At 41.1% G+C, this 21,566-nt stretch overlaps 1 protein-coding gene across 11 annotated transcripts in view; it reads right to left on the reverse strand.

Annotated features, from left to right (window-relative positions):
• The window catches only part of PAG1 (phosphoprotein membrane anchor with glycosphingolipid microdomains 1), a 103,416-nt gene that overhangs the window by 10,020 nt on the left and 71,830 nt on the right, over positions 1-21,566 (reverse strand). For 6 of the 11 annotated variants that reach the window (XM_085572289.1, XM_021550560.4, XM_085572287.1 and 3 more), the window contains 3 exons: positions 5,150-5,358; positions 2,467-2,518; positions 1,842-1,938 (listed from right to left, as the gene is read on the reverse strand). In XM_085572289.1, the coding sequence (XP_085428415.1) occupies positions 1,842-1,938; positions 2,467-2,518; positions 5,150-5,274 (274 nt within the window). In that variant the 5' untranslated portion in view covers positions 5,275-5,358. Of the gene's footprint in view, positions 1-1,841; positions 1,939-2,466; positions 2,519-5,149; positions 5,359-5,464; positions 5,525-7,057; positions 7,171-21,566 lie in introns of those variants that run through there. The other 5 variants (XM_085572288.1, XM_085572285.1, XM_085572290.1 and 2 more) reach the window with 2 other exon arrangements.

Consider the following 21,566-nt stretch of genomic DNA (forward strand, 5'->3'; position numbering starts at 1 on the left):
ATACAAGCATGTTTCAAGCACGGTAGGTAACTTTACCTCACACTTTTTCTTTAAAAAAATTCCTAGTACAGTTCCTAAGGCACTATCTCAACAAAAGCAACCCATTCTGTGTCCTTCAGTGTGTTTGACATGGTGACAGAAACGTTGCCAAAGCAGTCAGTGCCCTTGATTTGGTGGTTGCCATGGTCATTGCTTTCCCTTGTGTTCAGGGCATGCAAACACAGTCAGCACCAGCAGGGAGCCATACCCTGACTGCAAAACTCAGGACAGAATGGGAGGTGTAAGATGATAATCACTGTCTGAATGGGAGAAGGGAGTTTTGCCTTTCGGGTCTTTGATTCTAGGGATTTCTGTGCTGTGCTGAGCACCCTTACTGAACCCAGAAAGCACAACCCATTCAGGCTGGAGGGGATAATCAAAAGCAATAAGAGCTTACGTTTTTTGTATTTTTGTGGTTGTGGGTGGTAGCACAGAAGGGGTTGGTGTAGCTGAAGGGTTGGCATAGAAAAGACAATGCTGGCAGGTTGGGTAAAGGAAAAAAACACAGCATTTGATGGTTCTTCTTCCATAACCCTGCCCCTGCTTATAAAGCTAGCAGAAACAGCAATTAAAAGAACTATTAATAAAAAGTGCATAAAGTATAAGTAAGAAATGAAAGCACAGGGGTTCCTGTTATTCAGAAGGGCTGTTGTGCAGGGTGTAAGCTGAGTATAGTATCAGACAGTCTGAAAACTGTCTGCTGGTTGACAGCACACCTTTTAGCAGCAGCTCTGACAGCTGCACATGTGGTGACTCATGGCAGAGAGAAATACTTCCATTCTGCAGGGCTTTGCTCTGCACATCAAGTCCCTCAGGGAACCACACACCTACATACACAACAAGCCAATGGATGGGAACAGCAATTAGCTGCAAAAACAAAGTTTAAAAATTACTTTGGATACTTGTCTCTAAGGGGTAAAGTCTGAATAGCTTAGCCCCTGGTTACAGGAGATGAGGAGAGAGCTGTAAGCTGGAGTGCAGCCCCTGGTGTTGGTGTTAGTGTGAAGACAATAGTTGGCTCTCAGTGGCTCCAAGCTGAGAGTGAGTTTATTTTTAGGTACAGCTGAGTAAAATATTTTCCAGTGATACTTCAGGGTGAATCATTTTGAGTGTTCAGCAAAGCAAAGACTAAGGAAAAAAAAGGAAGCCTATTTATGTTGCCTGTTTTCTAAAATGTAAAAATATAAGTGACAGCACAGCACAGTAGTGTGACCCAAAGTTGTAATCGTGGAGGAGGACCTGAAATATTTCCACAGCCTCCTGAAGCACTTTTGAAACTCAAAGGTTCAGCTTCATCTTCTGGTTTTATCCCAGTTCCATAGCTTACCAAGATTAGGGAAGGTCCCATTCTCTGCCTGATGACCTGGTCAATCTGCAGGTATGGCTTGGTGACCCAGACCTGGCAGGCCAGGAGAGGACCTCAGCACCTCCCAGTGTTGGCTGGCATGGAGGAGTGGGAGCAGGGGTGTAGGGCTGTGCCAGAGCACACCCAGGATTGAAGTGGAGAGGCAGGGATGCAGCCTAAACCACCTGAATCTCCATGAGATGATCACCTCCACTGACTTCCCAGCAAGGCAAACAATTCCATGGCATTTTTAAACTCGGTTGTAAGTTCTGTGTGATCTGGTGTCAGACGTGCAGAGGTGCCCAGAGTATTCTGACAAATGGCTTGCCTGTGTGCTTGGAAAGCTGCTGGCTAGAAACCTGAAACCTGAGGGATCCCCAGCGAGCAGCTGAGGTGGGAGCTGTGGGCACCGGGACGGTGCCACTGCTCACCCCACCGCAGGGCTGCCACTACTCACCCTCACCGTTGCTGAGGGCCCCGTTCTGTTCACTGTTCAGGGGAGGCTCCGTAACAGAGCTGGTGATGGAATGGCTGAACACCTCCTTCTCGGAAGGCTGCAACACAGATCAGAGACCACAGGACCAGAGTAAACCTTCACACGAGCACACGCGTAGCGCATTTCATTCTCGCCTCCGGAGCTCTGACCACAGGCATTATCGGCAGGAGAAGCAAACCATGCCAGCTAGATTAAAGCATTTAAGTGCCTGTGTTTACACATGTTAAAAAGAAATAAACGCCAAGATGTCCAGAGCAATGTCCTTTTCAAGCTTTATGGTCATAGACATTACTATGGCTTTAACCTGTGAGAAGCAGCAGCTGACAAAGGGTACGCTGCCCTTTGTACCCTGCAATGTACGCTGCAAATGGAGCCAAAGAAAGGCTGGAGTACAGTGGTGGCAGAAAAAGTGCAGATTATCAGGATCTACACAAGTTTTCCTCCTCTTCCTGTTCTGCAACTTTTAGTTTCCCGTTCTCAACCATCTTGAAATTCCTGAGCAATTTTCTAATCTGTTGTATTTTGCAAGGAGCTTGGTACAAACCAACCACAAGACAGACAAAAGCTGCCAGAAATAAATACTCACCACATTCATCAGATTTTCATGATCTCCATTCTGATTTTTGGCCTTCTTTTCCCTTAAGGAAAAAGACACATGAATTTTTACTAAAAATTATGCTAATATACAAATACCAATCATTCATAGACCTTGCACTCCTGCAGGGAACAGAACTATGATTCACGATAATACTGAAAATGGAATAACTGAAAATTATTACAGGAATTTGCATGACCTCTGTGTAAAAACACTGTTGAGGCAGAATGGTGATAAACATAACTGAAGAGATACAACAAACACACAAAACCCTTCTTCTCACTCAGTGTAAGATCACAGTGAGAAGTGACTGATGATAATTACATTAATGTAAATAATTATGTAGAGATAGGACATGGGGGAATGGCTTCAAACTGAAAGGGAGTAGGTTTAAATCAAATATTAGGAAAAAATTCTTTACTGTGAGGGTGGTGAGACACTGAAACAAATTGCTCCAAGAAGCAGCTACTGGTGGATGCCCCATCCTTGGCAGTGTTTAAGGCCAGGCTGGATGGGGCTCTGAGCAACCTGCTCTAGTGAAATGTGTCCCTGCCCATGACAGGGAACTAGATGATTTAAAATCCCTTCCAACCCAGGCCACTCTATGATAATAAAAATGTTATTCTTCAATTTAGTTATATCTGAAATTCTCAGATACACAGTCTGTTTACAGGCTACTTAGGGAGTCCCTTAAATTATGTCAGTAAAAAGTGTGTATCCTATCAGGAATTAGAAAAGGACAAAAAAATCCAGATAACTAAAAATGCTAGTCAAATTGATAATAAGTATAAGCAGTTCAAAAAGGCATACAAATTTTACAGCAGCAGAGGCCTACATTTTTAAAGGAATTCCCTGGGTCCTTCATAGGAGTCTAAGTATGGATCACATTTCCAGTTTTTATCATTTGGGAAATATACCTCTTATTCAGAAATACTGCAATAAAGTATAAGTTTAAAATAATGTTCGTCCTTCCCCTAGATGAAAATGCAAATAAAAAGGTGAGAAAATATTGACAATATGAAATTTTTGCTTTTTCTAAAGTCTGCAGTGAACTGTACTTCCACATTAGCAACTGTTAAAAATTCTATCTAATTGGGACATAACAAAACAGCAGGTGAGCATGCACCAATGCAGAGCAGAGAAAGTTAAAAGCTGAATTTCCTCTCTGGAAGTTTTTCTGCCTCTGATATTTTAGAAAGAGCAAATTTTATTCAGTTTTCTATGTCCATTTTTGAAGAGTAAGCCAGGAAGAAATTCTGCACAATTATATTTATGCATAAACAACCTGCCCTACAGAATGACCTGAAACAAAAGATATTATGCCCAAACTAGCAACACAAGAATTTATTAAAAAACATCACCAGAATATTTTAGGCAACGTATCTCTGTAACTGCAAAAATTACTCAGTGGTTTGACCCATCTTTCTAGAGATGTTTCAAAGATTGGTGTGTTACAAAACAAAACACAAACTTACAGAATCATTTGAGTTGGAAAAGGCGTTAAAGATGATATACAGTACCTAAATGCAATGTCTGTGGGCTAAAGAATATTTTCTACTTTTAAATAAAATTTAAAAAATTCTACTATTTTTTTTTACACAGATATCACAGGAAACTGTGGCAATAAGAAGATACTGAAGTGTCAACTTACAGTTTACGGAAGTGTTTTTCCTGAATCACCTGCAATTACATGTTCTAACTTAGGCTTTTTAGGGTTTCAACCAACTCTGGGACCTGTTTTTGCTCATAACTGTTTTTTGCATGGTGGGCATTAAATACATCCTGCTGAAAAATAAAGCCTTCCACTGTAGACACATCCTGTGCCAATATAGTGCATTTTATGGCTGCACAATTTCCTCAGTGTTCTCAAAGCTGAAGGGGTGAAAGCACATGCTCCATATAGGCATATGCATCCAAACTGTAGATTTTGCTGCTCTACTGGAATTTCCCCCTCCATGTATTTGGCTGATTCAGTTGTGCTTACAAAATCCAGCAATATGGACCACAGCAGTCCCACTCCTCCCAGTGAAGTCTGACTGGTCTGGCCTGTGGAAGGACACCATGGACAGACTGCATCAGCAGGGCTCAGCTTACAAGTCATGAAGGAGCCTTGAAATGTGCATAAACAAAGTCAGTAGAAGTGCCTGTATTGGTGAAATTGAATCCTCTTATGGAGAAGAAAATAAGGATAAGGTATAAGGCATTAATTAGTACCTCTGTTTGATCCTTACTCATTTTTGCATGAAAGGCAAGATCAATACTATATTCCCTATACTTCAGGAATGGCCACAGCAAAGCTGAAAGTACATAATCACTTCCCTTTCCTTTTTTACCTAGACTTTTTTGTCCTGTTTAGCCCGCCTAATATTCTCAGTTTCAGTTTAGGGGTGTGACCTGCTAATACTCAGTGTGTCTACCTGTGCTCCAGGCTTCTGCTTAAGGGAATAAACCCCTAATAAACCCTAATAAAACCACTGAATAAACATAATTGTGTACTTCCTTCACAGCAAAATAAAAATATAATTAGATTTTAGAATGAACATAATTGTTCAACCTGAAGTTTGCTCTGTTTTTCTTTATTTCTGTACCTCAGTCCTCAGTATTTTCTGCTCACTATTTATACATTAAGCTATGTCCAAAGTGCATCAAGAACCATTAAGCCCTGGAGCCTTACCCATTGCAGCTGGAGCAAAGGAAGATGAGGAAGGTGAGGAACAAGAGTGTCGTCATGGCTGCCAAACTTCCCCACAGGATTACGTGGATCTGTCCAGTGCCTAAAAAAACACCTCCTAGCCCCATGGTACTAGCAGGAGCTGGTATCACTTGGGGTTGAAGAAGTTACTCCTTGAAGACTGACATCTGTGCTGCATGCACCTTCTGTTTCTGCAGAAGGAAAGAAAAACACCATCAGAGGTTAAGAGAAATTTTGAAGATAATGGATCTGACAGCTACAAGTCTGGCAAGAGAGATTTTCAAATCCAGATCTTACAAAAAACAGTTTCAAGTACAAGCCAGCCAGCCAAAGAGATATTCAGCTACATTTCTGACAGTAACAAAGAACAGATTTGTCAAATATTAACGCAAGCTGTTACCTATCTACAATCTCAACATGAATAAAAGGTAGTACGACATCTCTGTACTTGCATTTTCAGGAGATTTATAAATCTGCTTTGAGGGCCAGAGTAATCTGTTGTTATAGTTATAGTTATAGTTATAGTTGTTATAATCTATGGTTATAGTTGCAAATTTCATTGAAAAGTGAGCTTCCGAAACCAGCTACAACTTCTGCAAAGTTAACAAGATAAAAGAGAGCTGCAGCAAACATTCACCTCCTTCCCTCTCAGTCTCTCCTGCCTGCAGGGGATTCAAGGCTTAAAGTGCAGTGACAAAGAAACTAGGTAAGTCTTTGAAAGGAATACCACAAAAACCCTCCTCGAAGCAGATGAGATACAGTCTTATTTCTGTGTGACATGCTTATTTTCTCAATAGTGTATCTGGAGAGCAACATACTGAACTTTCTTTTTTTAGCTTCTCCCCACGTGAGTCTGAGAAAACAACAGAGCAAAGTAAACAGGGTGGTTTTAAAGAATTTGAATAAACACAACTTTTGCTACAGCACAGCAGCCCATGGGGAAGACTCCTGGGTAAACCTTATTTGTGACATATAAGTTTTAGTATACTATATTCTAAAATTCTGTACATATATTTAATGCAATACATTGTTCACGTGGCAAAATTAAAAAGAAATTATTGATTCTTCACTGCTGAAAGTATGAATTCCTCCATAATTTGGGAACAGGTTATGCAAAGCCTATTTACAGGCTTTCAGCCTGACTTGATTGATAAAAACTGAAATAGAATACAATGGCTAAGAAATGAGCAGATATATTTTAGGATTGAAAAAGTAGCACAAATATAAGATTGACAATGTCTAAAGCCACTAATGACTTACTTGAATGGATATATTTTTATAGGTTTTCTTTTGTATAGGAAATGTGTATGAACATTTTTTTTTTTGCAGCAAGAAGCATCCTTTATAAAAACAAATTTAATTAGGTACTAATATCATACTTGTATACAAAAACATATCACCATTTTGTTATTAAAATCTTACAAGAAAATAAGATTTATTTCCAGAAAAAGGCCATTCAGATCAAAGTAAATCTGGTGAATCAGAGAAGATACTTAGTTACATATAACAATTAAGTTATGTGACTGGGTAACTTGGGAAGCTCTTAGAAGTAACATTTCTGTTCCTGCATAAAATAGACTCATTCATTTCAACTATGCAGGATCATGAACACCTTCATGAACACTTCTGAACACCTTCCAAGAAGAATCTTACTAATTTATCCACAGTGGATAAAAGCTTTTTTTTTACTTTTTCCTTTTGATAATAATGGCATTGGATATAAGTCAAAATGGGAAGAAACAAACAAAAGATGGAAAAAGTTGCTGATTCTGAAAAGACCAGTATCAAGGTGTAGTTATATATATTTAGTTTGAGCAAGAAACAAGAAAGCCAGATATTGTGTAACTTCTCCAAACCCCTAAATAGACAGGAAGAACAGGTGCCACACACCTTGCAAAGCCCATACATCTTACTGGTAGTCTTGAGCACTGACACCCAAGAGCCAGCACTCTTCAGCGATGACCACTGCCAAGCAATGTGCCTCTCTGTTATCTTGGCAGCGCCTGGAAAATTAAATATTCAAAAGCAGTGGCAGATCACTCTAAAAATTACATACACAGCAGATGATAGAGCCCTGCCTCATCCCTGTTTTAAAGCCCAGGTTGGCTTATTTCTACTGTGAGTCATAGTCATAGCATTGACTGTGAAATGAAGAGACCTTAAGGGAAACTGAATCAGGTTTAGTCAGGAGAAAACTTGGTGTAATGCTCACAAAGACCTCCGTGCATTGGTATGGACTCCTGTACAGGTGATGGACTCTCCTCATCTAGAAAACATTACAAAGCACACTGTGCTGGCTGGCTTAACTAGCTAAAAAGCCTTGTTAAGAGATTGAATAGAAAGTACTTCCCTTTTAAACTTTTCTTTTTTGTGAATTTTCAAAGGCATTTTCTGCCTTGCTAAAACTGAAAAGAATTATTAAAATATATTTTTGTTTCTCTTGTCCAATCCTTTTGCCTTAAAAACTCCCTATTATTTTCTTTCCTTTGGGGAAAAAAAAAAAAAAAAAGACAAAATGAAAATGGAATGTAAAAACAAAGGAAACAGAACAAAATATTTTTTCAGCATTTTTGTTGTCTTTTTTCCTTGGTCTTCCCAAGAAATAAAAAGAATGCAAATAAAAAAAAAAGAAGCTCCTTTTTTTCAAATATTGAAATAAAGAAGAAAGTTGAAATGAAGAAAGAAATGAAGAAATGAAGAAAGAAAGGAAGAAAGAAGGAAAGAAGGAAAGAAAGAAGGAAAGAAAGAAGGAAAGAAAGAAAGAAAGAAAGAAAGAAAGAACATAATAGGGATTTAAAGTCTTTTTCTTAAAACAGAAACACATTTTTATTTTCTTTTACAGCAGACACAGACCTGTCTTGAAAGATATTGAAATTATTTCTACTACGGAATTCATAATTTTGTATCTACTCTGAAGAAGGGTACTATACTCTCAGAAGACTAAGTAATGTAACTTAAGCTAACACTGTAAAGAAAGTGTTCTAAATATATATACTTAAGATCCCAGGACTTTAAATAAAGATAATATTTAAGCTAAGGAAAGTTAAGGATACATGTGGAGCAGCCCCATGGAAAAGCTGCGTCTTTGAAGGCTTCAGCACAGAGTTAGGAAGTGGTGAAATGAGCCGAAGCAGATGGAGCTCAGACTGAACTTCAAAAGGAGTGAGATCAGACACAGTCAGTCAAGGAAGACCTCTACATGTCATGTCAGGAGTGAAGCACAAGATTGATGCTACACATGAGGCATCCCACCAGGCAGAAGTCAAAGCAGCAAAGGGAATGACCAAGGCCAGAAGATGCAGTTAAGTTACAGGAAACCAGCCCAAAATGCTTTGATGATATGCTGAGAGACGGAGCTCAGAAAAGGACAGAAAAGCATAGAGACACTTGAACCAGGGGAGGTGAATGCTGCAGACACCTGTGCAAACAGAACAGAGAAATAACTAGGAATAGACTGATGACAGGTGAAGCCCTGAATGAAGGAAGCTGAGCAGGCAAATTGTGACCAGGGATTCCTCTTGGCTCTTTGAACAGCAGGAGTTTAGCATAAGTACTAAAGGACTTAGAATCTGCTCAGCACACATGACAACCAAAATGTTATATAATTATATACAATTATAACACAAAACCATCTCAGTCTTCCACTACCTAAAGGGGACCTGCAAGAAAACTAGTGAGGGACTTTTTTAAAGGGCATGTAGTGATAGAACAAGTGGAAGTAGCTTTAAACTGAGAGTAGGTTTAGATTAGATCTCAGAAGGAAATTTTTTTACAGTGAGGGTGGTGAGGCACTTTTTTCTGAGGTTGCCCAGAGAAGCTGAGGGTGCCCCATCCCTGGAAGTGTTAAACATCAGCTTGGATGGAGCTCTGAGTCAGCCGTGTCTAGTGAAAAGTGCCCCTGCCCTGGCAAGTGAGTTGGAACTGGAACCTTTAATGTCCCTTCCAACCCAGGCCATTCTATGATTCTATGGCTCTAGATTCATCCTCTGTGGTCCCTTATCATGAAGTGACATCAGAAGGCTTACTCCTTCTGGTTAATGCCTCCCAAAAATGAGGCTGAAATAATATTCACCCAGGCTGGTGCCTTTAACACAGCAGAGCTCCTGGAATGCTTGAAGCTGGACCAGCACCCATCAGCTGCCCCAACCAGCCCTGGCCAGAAACCTGGCAAAGACATACATTGAGAACACAACTGCCTGAACTCCCTCTGCTTCCACTATGTGAATGCCTGGACAAAACATCAATGCCTAAGACCTTGGATTTAGGAGATTCTCCAGAGGCTAGCTTTAAAGAGAAACTTATTTGAAATTGTAATGATGGAACAACAAGCATCTCATTTCTAAGAGCTCTCTGACAGCTGAAACGATTAACTCCTACTTTGACAATAGAAAGTGATATCGTGCTGCCCTCTGGTGAATCTCTCTGTTCGGGGTCTGGGATTTGTGGCTCTTCCGAGGGTGCTTCAGAGTTCGGTTCAAACTCTGCTGTTACAGATGGAGTTCACATGGGGCCCTTCATCTGTCAGGCTCAAAACAGTCCTACCTCCACCCCTGGAAGTCTGTCAGACTCAAACAGTTCAACCTTGCAGACACACACTGCTGAGACACAATAGTGTCAATGGAACTGTTTGGGGCTTTTAAAATTATTTTCCTGTGTGACAGCCCTTTAAAGATGAAGATTTCTTCCACTGTACCCTTTCCACAGAACTCTGCACGCAAGTTGTTTGGGATGCTGAACTCTTAAAGAGAATAACAGAGAAAGGCCTAGAACATGAGGGTAAGAAAACTGCTTATTTCAACTATGGCAAAATTTAAACAATAGTCTGCATTCACATTACAAAGTCACTACCAGTTCAGAAAACAAATTTCTACACTATATTGGATAAAATTTCTTCTTCTTGTGGGAACTTCTTGCTTTTTAGACATCAATATTTCCCATTATTGAAATCCCTATGATAAATGATGCCTGTAGCCATTCCTCAAAATTCCACTTAAATGCCCAATTATATTTGTGGTTTCATGACAGGTATTTTGTTGCATAACCACACTTTTATGGTGAATAATGTGTTATTTTTGCTTGCGGCTGTTGCAGGGATAAAACAGAACTGAGGTAGTTCAGGCTGACGTGATGATGAGGAGAATGCAATTTTGGTTCCGAAAACCTGTATCTGGAGTGAAGCAGATAGCCAGGCTGCAACACTGGGGAACACAAAGCACAAATGAAGCATAAATTTCTGAAGCATAAATTTTAACTGGCAGGGAAGTTGCTGCAAAAGTTTGGGGTGAGACCCGAACACCTTTGAAGATTAGCATCCAAAAGACCCAGTGCACTTCAGATTCAGGATCTGGCCAGGATTCTGAGCAGAGTCCTGCCTGAGTTTATGGTGATACATGTAAAGGATGTGCTTGTGATAGATGCCATGCTTTGGTGTCCCAGCAGGAGATGGCAGTGTGTCCCTCTCCCGCCACCTTCCCCTTGGCTTCTGGGTTGGGAGCAGTTTCATTCATGTCCTGCTGCAAAGAACACTCGGCCCATGCCTTCCAAAGGGAAAAGAGTGGGAAATGTCAACAGCTTCACTTCTCTGGGTTTCTTAATGAATTATAGATGGAGCGTAGGCAAGAGACTAAATTGTTCTGACAACTAAGTGGATCTGAATGTGAGAAGCCAAACGCGACAGGACAGGAGAGGCTCAGGCAGGCTGTGGGGATTGTGGCTCCCTGTCCAGGGCTGTCAGGCTGTGTTGCACTGCCCAGGTGCTTCATGTGCTCACCCCTGAGCTCTGTCACAGGACTCCCTTGTGACTGCTCAGTCTCCCAGTGCTCTCTTCCCCCTGCCACCCTCTGGCTCCCAATGCTCTCAGTTATCCACTGTTAAACTGCGAAACACATCAGGGCGGGAGATGGTTTGGAAGATCCCCTCCACCACATAGCATGCCTGGCAAGGAGCAGGGAGAGTGGGAAAGAAGGTTGGAATTTTTATATGAGATTTTTATTACTGTGGTAGCAATCTCCCAGAGAGCTGTATTAAACCAGAAAATGGGGAAGTAAAACATATGTGGACCCACAAACTGAAACAGGAGCTGAGGAGTATGAAGTAATGTCTTCTTGTCAACATCCAGCTGCAAATGCTGTCATTCAACCACAAAACAAGACCAGAAACCAGGGCTGCAACAAGCAGGCAACAGCAGAAATTGTCCTGCACATATGATTAACACCTCTCAATATAAGAGCCTTTCACCTTCTGTTTCTCCAAATCCTGAAAGTACACTTTCTCTATGAAAGTGATACCATCCTACAGGAGACCAAAGGACTTACCTTTCTCCTACTCCAGAAAATTCCCTCTGCAACTTCAGACCCAGCTCAGGCACCAGCAGGACACCAAGGACAGAGCACACCCCTTATATGTCACACCCTCAAGGCTACCCTAAATAAAACATCTGAAGGCAGGCAATCCACAGCTCCTGTACCCACAACAGCTCACACTGAACTACACACCTCATTTAGAGAAGAGGAAGGACATGGCAGATGCACTTTGCTCAATCCATAACCGTTTCCATGTCAGGACTGTTTTCTGCATGCAAATACCACAGTGCTGGCAGGAACATGCCATTTGTGCTCCTGGAACAGCCCTTAAGTGTAGCACTATGCTCATCTGTGTTAAAATGAAATCAAAGCACCATTCCTTCACCCAAGCAACCCTCCTTTAAACCTCTTGATTTTAAATTGTATACTTTCTGACCTTTTCCACTATGTGGCCTAACCAGGCTTTAACTGCAGAGTAGCTGGAGGCAGCTCCTGAGTGTGTCCATTCTGTACCTTCCCACAGTTGGTGGATTCCTGACAGCATAACCCAATAAGGCATTACACACATATTTTATGACATCATCAGGGCTGCACTTCTTCTTGTGTGGGCAAAATACTTGGGTCAGACTCTTCAAAGGTATCTCCTACTGCAAGTCCTGCTTTGGAGCCTGTCTGCAGAAGCTGGTGGGAGTTGTGCTTTAATGAACATTAAGGTTGGGTCTATTGCAGTAAATTAAACATGCTGGAGATAATTGTCTTGTACAGCCCAAGCCCACAATCTCATACTGTCTTATTCTCCACCGAATGGTGGTTCTATTATCTTCTAGGAGTGGTCCCTGACCAGAGCTAACTCCTGAGTGCTGTATGGGATTGGTTTTGGGAAAGAGCCTTTTGACTTCAGCCAAAATTATGCTTCAGGCCGTTGTAACTTGGTAAAATCACATCTTTTGTGTTTCATACTGGGCATCTGATAACAGTGGGTCCTTTGGACCTTAATCCCCCTGTACTAGAAATCCTTCTCTCAGTACTTCTCTACACAGGACACGTTCAGTTTTCTATCCACTCCAGCTCCTCTTTCTCTCTCAGTTCCCAGTCCTGTTTGCTGCCTGAGGAAACCACCTCTGCTACAGGTGACAAACACTACATTAACATATCCAAATAGGAATAACCTAATAAAATAAATACAAAGATGTCAAAATTTTATCAAAAAGAGACATTTCAGATAATTTTCAGGCATTGTCACATTAAAACAGATGATACTATGGAACAGCCTGGATACACAAATGTGATCCTTGCTTTACATTGGTAGTAAGTGAACAAGAGCAATTGCAATTAAATGCTTCTGGAGACAGTAGGAGACAGGACTGCTGTTTGTACTGAGGTGCTGTCTGCAGAACATTTCCTAACACCACAGTGTTACTGGAGTCAAGATTGTGAAGTTTCTTCAAAGGCACTTAAAAAACATTGCAAAACATATTTGTAATTGGTCAAATTTCTGTTTCTGCATCTGCAACGGCTTCTTTTGGCTTCTGTCTAAATGGAGATCCAGTCCTGAACTACACAAACCTTAAGACCAAGATTGCCTTTCTCCTGCAGTTCCTTGAGCATGTTGCTTTTAGGGTTCCTATGCACTAAATCAGGACAAATACATTCCTACAAGAGGTTAAAGCTCTTCTGGTGGTGCAATTGTGTTTTGAGCTGCTTGGCTTGGGAGCACCCATTTCTGAGAACAGCTCAAGACAGACATATCTTATTCCAAGCTCTAAGGACTAGATGTGCACATTATTAAGGCCTAGTCCTAAAAGCTGATGCTGGAAGGAATTACTGACATGGACTGAGCTGCTCTTGCAGGCTGTCAGACGAGCCTTGGAGAGACTGTGCATGCCATAAACCTTCAAAATAGTTCATGATTCTGCTTTGCAAAGCAGCAGAATAATGAGGTTCTGATCTAATGTACCAGTACCTACTTCTTCAGAAATCATGGCTGGTTTATCAAAGGATGTGCGTGCTCTATAATGCAAAACCAGATCTAAGACAAAACCAAACAGTCCCAAACCACTGGCCACTTTTAACCCCTTCTAAGCCTTAACACCTTCTAGAGAGAAACCAAGTCTCCCTGAACCCATCTATCTGTGGCACTGCAGAAAAATTAAAAAGCCTCTTGCAGCAGTAAAGGCTGATCTATGCCATAGTCAGCATTCATACTCCAAGCAACTCATTCATGCCTTGTCAGACCACATTGCCTCAAGGTTAATATATTCAAAGTTGACCTGACTTCTTCTGCCATTCTTTCCTTTCTATTCCTACTAGAATTATAGTAAGTGCACACAAGCCTGCAGTGCAGGCAGCCTCTCCTCAGAAAGAAAGGAATCTCAGAAAGTGGAAAATCAGGAAAGTTGTATGAACAATTACATGTGTGAATTCATGGGCTCACTTCAAGACAGTGGAATAGTTTTCTTAAAATGCTGGAGGATTTCTGAAAATAAGAGATGTCACTAGCATAGTTTCATAGCAAGCTGTAAAACTACATTTAAAAAGAAGGTGAGCATAATTGCATGTGAATGTGATTATGTCTCTGTGAAACACAGTCTGCATCCTGGGGTTAATACATACATAATTATGCACCTAACCTGTCACAGAGCTATCACATTTATTTCCCACATTCACAAGGTCTTTCTGTGTATAAACTATACACTCACAAAGCTCTGCCAAATGCAGCTTCCGTTATAAATCAGGCTCTGAGCAAAGAGGTTTGCAACCAAAAATGTAAAGCTCACAAATGAATTCCACAGTGGCTAATCAGGTTCTCTCCATTCCACAACCACCAGTACAAACCTCCCCAAGCACAAACATGGACAAGGGGACTGCTGAGGCCACAGCTCTCAAATGCAGAGCACTGGCTGGGCTTGGCCAGCTGCTGAGGAAGAAACCCATAATGAAGCCTCTGTGCAACAGCTCCTAGGAACAGCACCACATATTTTCCCCAGGCTTTAGCAGCCAAATAATGACGGTCTCAAATGCGACAGCAGAAAAGCTTTATCTGCTGAGTGACCATGCCAAAGATTACAGCTTAATTGTAGCATTATTATGTTCTTTCCCACACCCCCACAATATCCCATATTGCTTTCTGGCTGCAGTGAGGTAATTAGACCATGATTACTGCATACTTTAGAGCATATAGAAATAAAAGCTGTCTTTGTGTTTTCCAGCTCTGACACAACTACTCCTGATAGCTTTGCTTTTCCTGGAACTAGATGCTCTTTCATATTAAACAAGGCCTGTTTATAATTTCACTTTGCTGTTTATGTAATTCTACCATGCTAAATCCCCTTTCAGCTTTTGCAGTGCAACCACATTTCAAGCAACCCTTTTGCTATCTCAGGTAATAATAATGGAAACTGAAAAATTTCCCCTAGCTTGGGAAGTAGGCAAACACAGAGTTTGTCTCAGTCATCTGACCTAAAAGACCTCTAAAATCCACGTCAATTGTATTTGTTCTCACACTGCTGTTTGAATCAGGCCACGAAACACAACAAGTAGATGGTACTTTTCCAGACGCTACTTCCAATTTCCAAAGGACCCCAACTGTATAAAATTACAGAGGACTGCAAAATATGCAGCAACAAAACACAATGCTTTGATTGTCCCCAGTGAAATATTGCTCTTTCTTTTTCCTAAAAAAAATTTAAAAGGAGACTTCTGCTTAGAATGAGATTTCACTTCTGTACATTTACATTTCTAAAACTAGGCTTTTGTTTACTCAGACGCTATCTGCACGGTCCTACCTGTGGGATCTCATCTCTGTTCCCATCATAGAAGAAGACTAAATACTAATGCTAAACTTTCAGATTGCTCAAATTTTATTACTTATAGTGAAAATAACTCTACCTAAAATGAGAAATTAAAAAAATGTCTTTTATCCAACTGTCAGGGTGCTACAGCATTTTAATGTGCCTTGAGTGATATGCATCCACAAATGAAGCACATGAAGATCATCCCAATTCTTTTAAAAATTAATCAAAATAATTTAAAACATAAACAGTCCAGATAACTGAGTGACAATGCTATCATAAAATCTATGGATATAAATGTCTGGAAGACAGGAGTGTTCCAGGGAAGCTAAGTTATGGTTCTTAGAGGTAGAATACAAATTAAACCAGAAGGGCCTGTTATATTTAATATTTAGTAATCATGAAACAAAAGTAATTACTGAGAATTGTTATCACACAGCAAGAGAGGCAGCCATGATTGAACTTGGTGACAAATCAATTTGAAGAAAACAAGTTTACCTTACAGTGTCCTTTGTATAGGTATAGAGTTATTTCAAAATCAAATTTCATTTCACTTTAATTGATTCAATAAAATAATTTTTAACCTTTTAGCATTTGTATGTCATTAGTAATGTCAGCTTTTGTTAAGTATTTGGTGCACATATGCAGAGCCTTCTTCATTGCTGGAGATGGTCCCTGTCTTGAAAAGTTTACTTTTTGTCAAGATAAGACCAAGAGAGCACATGAGAGAATCCCTGTCTAAATAACTTAATTTGCATGAAAAAATATAAAAAAGATAAAGAAGGATTTGGTGGGTTTTGAAGAGTTCTTGCAACTTATCCAGATACTTGATGTCAGGTATCTGACAGTGCTGCCAATCTTTGTTTTCTCTGAGTTGAAAACACAGCTATGTGTTCCAAGAGGGAAGGTGCTGCCTTAATTCAGACTTGTAAAAATAATTTAAACTGGCTGCCTCTATGCTCTACATGATCAGGAAAGACTAATTTCTTCCTGTGGAGAGAGGGGTACCTTCAAAGTCAGCTGTGAAGGTCATTCCTCATCTCTGACAGACCAGTGACCTTTCAGACACCTAGAATTAGGAGAGGAGGTATCTATAAATCATGGAAAAACCAGGGGAGGTTAACATGTGCTGACCCACTGGGAAGGGTCTCAGAACACTCCTCTGAGCTGACCTCCTTGGCTGACCCATCAGACCAGACAATGTGGATAACTTAAGCCTTTGGGCAGCAGGAGCAGCCCTGACAGACCACACCTTTTCACAGCCTCACACTGTGGTACAATTTCATTGCAATTTCTCACCGGCATAATGACATCATTCTGCCCTTTCAATTGGAAGCAGAGCTGGGGTAAATGAAAACATCACTTGCTTCTGACAGTCCAGAATATCCTGTGGTTTCACCTCCCCACTGAACCACAGGCAATGTCCTGCTTGGCACCTGCAGCAGCATGGAGCAGGAAGGCAAAATCCTGTCTTGCCCCCACACCAACATTGTGACACGTGGTGCATTTTATCCACCTTCTCTCCTGCTCTGGAGAGTGCAATATAAAACCCTGGGCTTGACCCCAACAGACCTAGGCAGCAGAAACTAATCATGAGTCCTGCAGGAGTGATCTATGAGCTGGGTACCACCCCTCAACACACCCAACCCCCTTACTGCTTCATCCTGACACACAGCAAATGCAATTATGAGATCTAATCAACTGCAACTAATGTAATTCTGAAAGTCTTCACAGCTAACGAAAACCAGGTCTTTCCCTTCTTGATTTAATTGAGATGTTTGGTTCACACACCGTGGAAAAGAAACCCTCCATAAAGCTTTATATGAATATTGCATTTACATATCCAGCCTGTCTCAGTATTGGGCTCCTTTTACTGACTGTAGGATATTACACGGTAGGAAACTATCTGTGAAGGGAAATGGACTTCAGAAAATAAATACTTTCTCACGTTGTTTCAAGGGAAATCTCCAGTCTGAGTATCATCTACTAACTACCACTTTGTAGCCTGAACTTGGCATAAAAAAGCATTTCATTAACATAAATAAATAATGATCCCTAGTAAAAATACCCTCCTCTTGCATTAAAACAAGAATCAGAAGACAGAATTTGGCCTATAGCCTATAAATTCAAATTTGTTGAATAAAAAATGACTAAAGAAAATCCCTTTTCCCCCCCTTTCTCAGTGTGCTCTTCTTGTTGCCTGTTGGCATCGGCTTTTCTGCAGTTTAAGCATCACTATTGCTTTGAGACTTCCCCTGCCTCTGTGCTTTCCTGTGTATTATTTTCACAGGAGCTCTACAATATGAGCAGCACTGCAGAGAGAAAGATAAATACATCATGCCTCCTGCAAAAAGTTTTGCTACTACCTTGAGTTACGAGCTGCCAAAGCATGATGACAGAGAAGCAATGGCTGGTAGGCAGGATAAGCAGAGCATCACATCACTTCATGCAATCAATAACCAGCTGGGCTTTGCTTCTTCAAGGTTTCTCTGCTGTGCTGACCCAAATCATTACTTTTTCCCCACAGAACGTAGTCTTGTTAAGGTTTTGAAATAGAAGATTAAGTCTGAGATTTGGTGAAAGCCTGTCAGGATACAGGATAACTGCTCTCCAGAGACAGGAGAGGCAGTCAAGACACACCAGGTAAGAACAGTCTTTCACCACTGATGTATGAGGGAAGAGCAGATAACAAGCTCAAAACCTTTGTATGACTGATCAGCCGTAAGCACGTGTCATTCCACAGCAGCTGGAAGAGTCTTCCAGCTGTGCACATGTGACCACAGCAGGCACTGGAGGCCTGGGCCCACATCCACATGCATGCTCACCACAAAAGCAGGTCCTGTCTCTGCTCCTGCATGGCCCGGAATCCTCCACCTCTGTTATCCTGCCTCCTCTTGGCACCTTCACCCACCCTCTGCAACCCACTGAAACTTGTTCTTCCTTCCACAACTGCCTCCTCCTCCTTTCCAAAGGCCACACCAGTGTTGCCACAGTGCCACAGCTCCACGAGCTGCCATCAGCTCTACACCCTCCTTGAGGCTCAGTGCTTCTAGCAGAGAGCACAGCCACCCTGACTGCTCACTGAGTATTTCCCATCCTGGGCAGCCTTTCTGGTTTATCACTTCTCCTCTGGATTATTTTTTTTGTAACAATGTACCAATCAAACACCCACACAAACTCTTTTTAAAACTACCAGTACTGATAACAACATTTATTGATTACTTTGGTTATGGCCTATTAGTATCAGGATATCCAAATGGTGAAGAAAGGGTATGTCAGAAACACAAACAGCAGATGCCAAGAAATATACAAAAACATTCTCTCAGAAAGAGAATGGAATGATAGGAATTAGGCAATAGAAGAGCTCATCTAAAACGTGTTAAATAGCCTTAAGCACTACACCAGACACAAACATACACAATAATGAGTAGTCAGCTGAAGAACATATACAGCTACAATACACCACATCCCACCCAGTAATTTCAACAACTACTTAGTTTTTACAATTTATCATTACATCACTGTTATAACACCCTGTTCAGGTTCCATTTTCCTGAACCAAGGAATCTAGATTCCATCTGCTTTATTCTTTGAGAAATGTGCCATGCTCAGGCCTCTTGTAATACCTCCTGAATATGGTTCATTTTAAAGGATAACCTAATGCTATATGGTGAAAAAAGCTTTTTCATCCCTTTTCATCACTCCACGACATAGTTTTATTGCAAAGCAATCCAATTCTGCAGAAGGAAACAGTTTTCAAATAAACCATTTGTAAGTCAAAAGAGTGCCCATTAGTTATTGAAAGCTGAAACATTTACAGGTTGATTTGATGGCAGTGACTGTAAATTAATTTTTCCTTTTGTTGAAAATTTTTCTTGACTGCAATGAACTCCTGGCAAACTGCCTGATGAACAAAGGTCATCTACCTCTGCATTTACTTAGATTCAATATCAAATTTATGTGCTACTTTCAGAAAAAACAACCATGTCATCCTTTTAGGGAGTCTTTTTTGGATTTTCAGCTGACTTGAAACATATGATTGCAGAAATTAGTTTGGGGCAGCTGCTAAACTACATACTTTGCTATGTATTTCCATGAGTTATTCAACCAACAGAAGAATTGTAAGACTTAGTTCATCTGGAAGAAAGCAAAAACAACAGAAAGACTCATCATGCTACCCCAGTTTCACATGTATAAAAATAGCAGAAGGTGCTAACAGATATTATGTGGGTAAGAATGAGAACTAGATTGGCATTGGAGAATTTATTCTTAGAAAAGCCCTCCTTTTGGAATTGTTACAGGCATGCACTGACCCAAATAGATCATGGCTCCTATCATTCCCTAGTGCATGTGAACAGATAAAATGCTGACATGCATCAAAAAGGTTTGGGGCAAAAAAAATCAAGCACAATCTGCACGGAAACTGCCAAAAAAAGGAAAAAGCACAGCAGCTGGTACACAATTGCTAATAGGCAAAGGCAGCACTGCTGGCAAATGCAGGTGAAGCGAAAGAAAGGAAAAGGCAAAATGATGTCGCCCCAAAAAGATGGAGAAAACAAGCCAGTTACCATAGGGTACTTACTGCTGTCTCAGAAGGACAGTCATTTCAGTCATTTCAGGATGCACAATTTATTTATTCCACTGGGCTGGTGCTGCCCAGTTATCACGCCTCAGGGCCACTGACATCCCTCTGGTGCAGCTTTCTGACTTGGCTTGATTGCCCAGTGGCTGTTTTGTGGCTATGCAGATAAGACACGACGACTGGGAGAGCAGACATCAAATCCACAGTGCATCTCACCAGCTGAGGTACAGAGCACAGCACAGCAGTAATATGTGCAGAACTACAGTTTTCTCTCCTTCCTTCCTCAGCCCTTCCATAGATTTCTTAAATTGTCTCCCAATGAAGTCCCAGGCAGCTCTGCAGGCTCAGTGAGGAGTCACACTTATGACAGGATGTGTGGGAGCCAGCTGCCCATTGAGAGGTGCGTGAGATGCCCAAGTGTTTCTGTGTATGAGTGACGTGTCTGAGCCTCCCGTGTTTCCAGGGGTACCAGGCAATGGAGCCTCACAAAAGATGCAGATAACCAGCCCAGGGGGCCATTTAGTTGCCTAAACACTGACAGCTAGAACCGCCTGAGCTGCCTAAAGGCATCCAGGATGTCTGGATGTTTGTGCAGATGTGTCCACAGAGATGAACTGATGCCTCAGGTTTTAGCTTTTATATTTTTCAGATTCTGTATTGCTTTACTGTGTAGTTCTGAGCTTCATATTAAGGGATGGTAAGCTCTCTTCAGAGTAGGTAGACAAAACAATTCCTTCCCTAGCTGGGGACCAAGGACAAATGATCCAGGTTTCAGGCCCAAGAGCATAAACAATGGTGGACTGAAAAGAGGAAAACAAGAAGGATGGAACTTCATAACATAAAGCTATAACTGGACAATTAACTCCAATATGCAAATGGACCAGAATGTATAAAAGTGTGAGACCCCGTGGCTGGTTGTCCATTTTGTGACCATTTTGGGTTCATCTTGGGTGTAGCCCTGTCAGGGCTCTTGTACTGCCCAAGGTGTATCCATTGAGGCCTCCTAATAATAGTTTATTCTTTAACTCCTAACAGTTTATTCTTTAACTACATCTAGCCTCTGTTCTAGGTCAGTCTTCAAGGCATCAGAACAACTTGATGCATGAACTGCAGGAGATTTGTGTCCTTCTGGAGTGGTAGATGGAGGCCAAAAGGCACAGTTTATGGCATTTCAAACACCATTCACTGCCATCTCTTTAGGCAGATGAAACCTGCACCTGGATGAGGTCAGCAGACATGGCACAGGGTCAACTCTCATGCATCTCAAATAGCTATTAAGAAATTACGAAAAATGCACCAGGGCACCTCAAAAGGCACCAGCTGCTTCTGCATGAGCAGCTGAAGGGGGCTCTGATTGCCACTGGCTGTTATGGGGCCTGAAGGTGTCTGCAGATACTTGCCTGAATTTAGGAGTTTTCAGTTGCACTTGAATCTCACACCAGTAATGCTATGCTTTACTATTGCACAGGCACAAACATCTTCCTCTAAAATAATTTCCTACACAAAGCTGAATGCTCTTAGCACTTAAATCTTTCTCAGAAAACCATAAGGATTTATTCAGGAATGAAACATTTTAGTCTAATATCAGAAAAACACTTTTCTTCAAGTAAAACAATGCCAGAGCATCACACTCCATCCAGCTGACTGGTCACAAAATTAATGTCCAGACTTTCAGAAACACTCACTATCACAGACCCTGTAATGTTCAATTATCTGATGGTGCT

Source organism: Lonchura striata, chromosome 2 (assembly GCF_050655825.1).
Source record: "Lonchura striata isolate lonStrDom1 chromosome 2, ASM5065582v1, whole genome shotgun sequence".
In the NCBI taxonomy this organism is placed as follows: domain Eukaryota; kingdom Metazoa; phylum Chordata; class Aves; order Passeriformes; family Estrildidae; genus Lonchura; species Lonchura striata.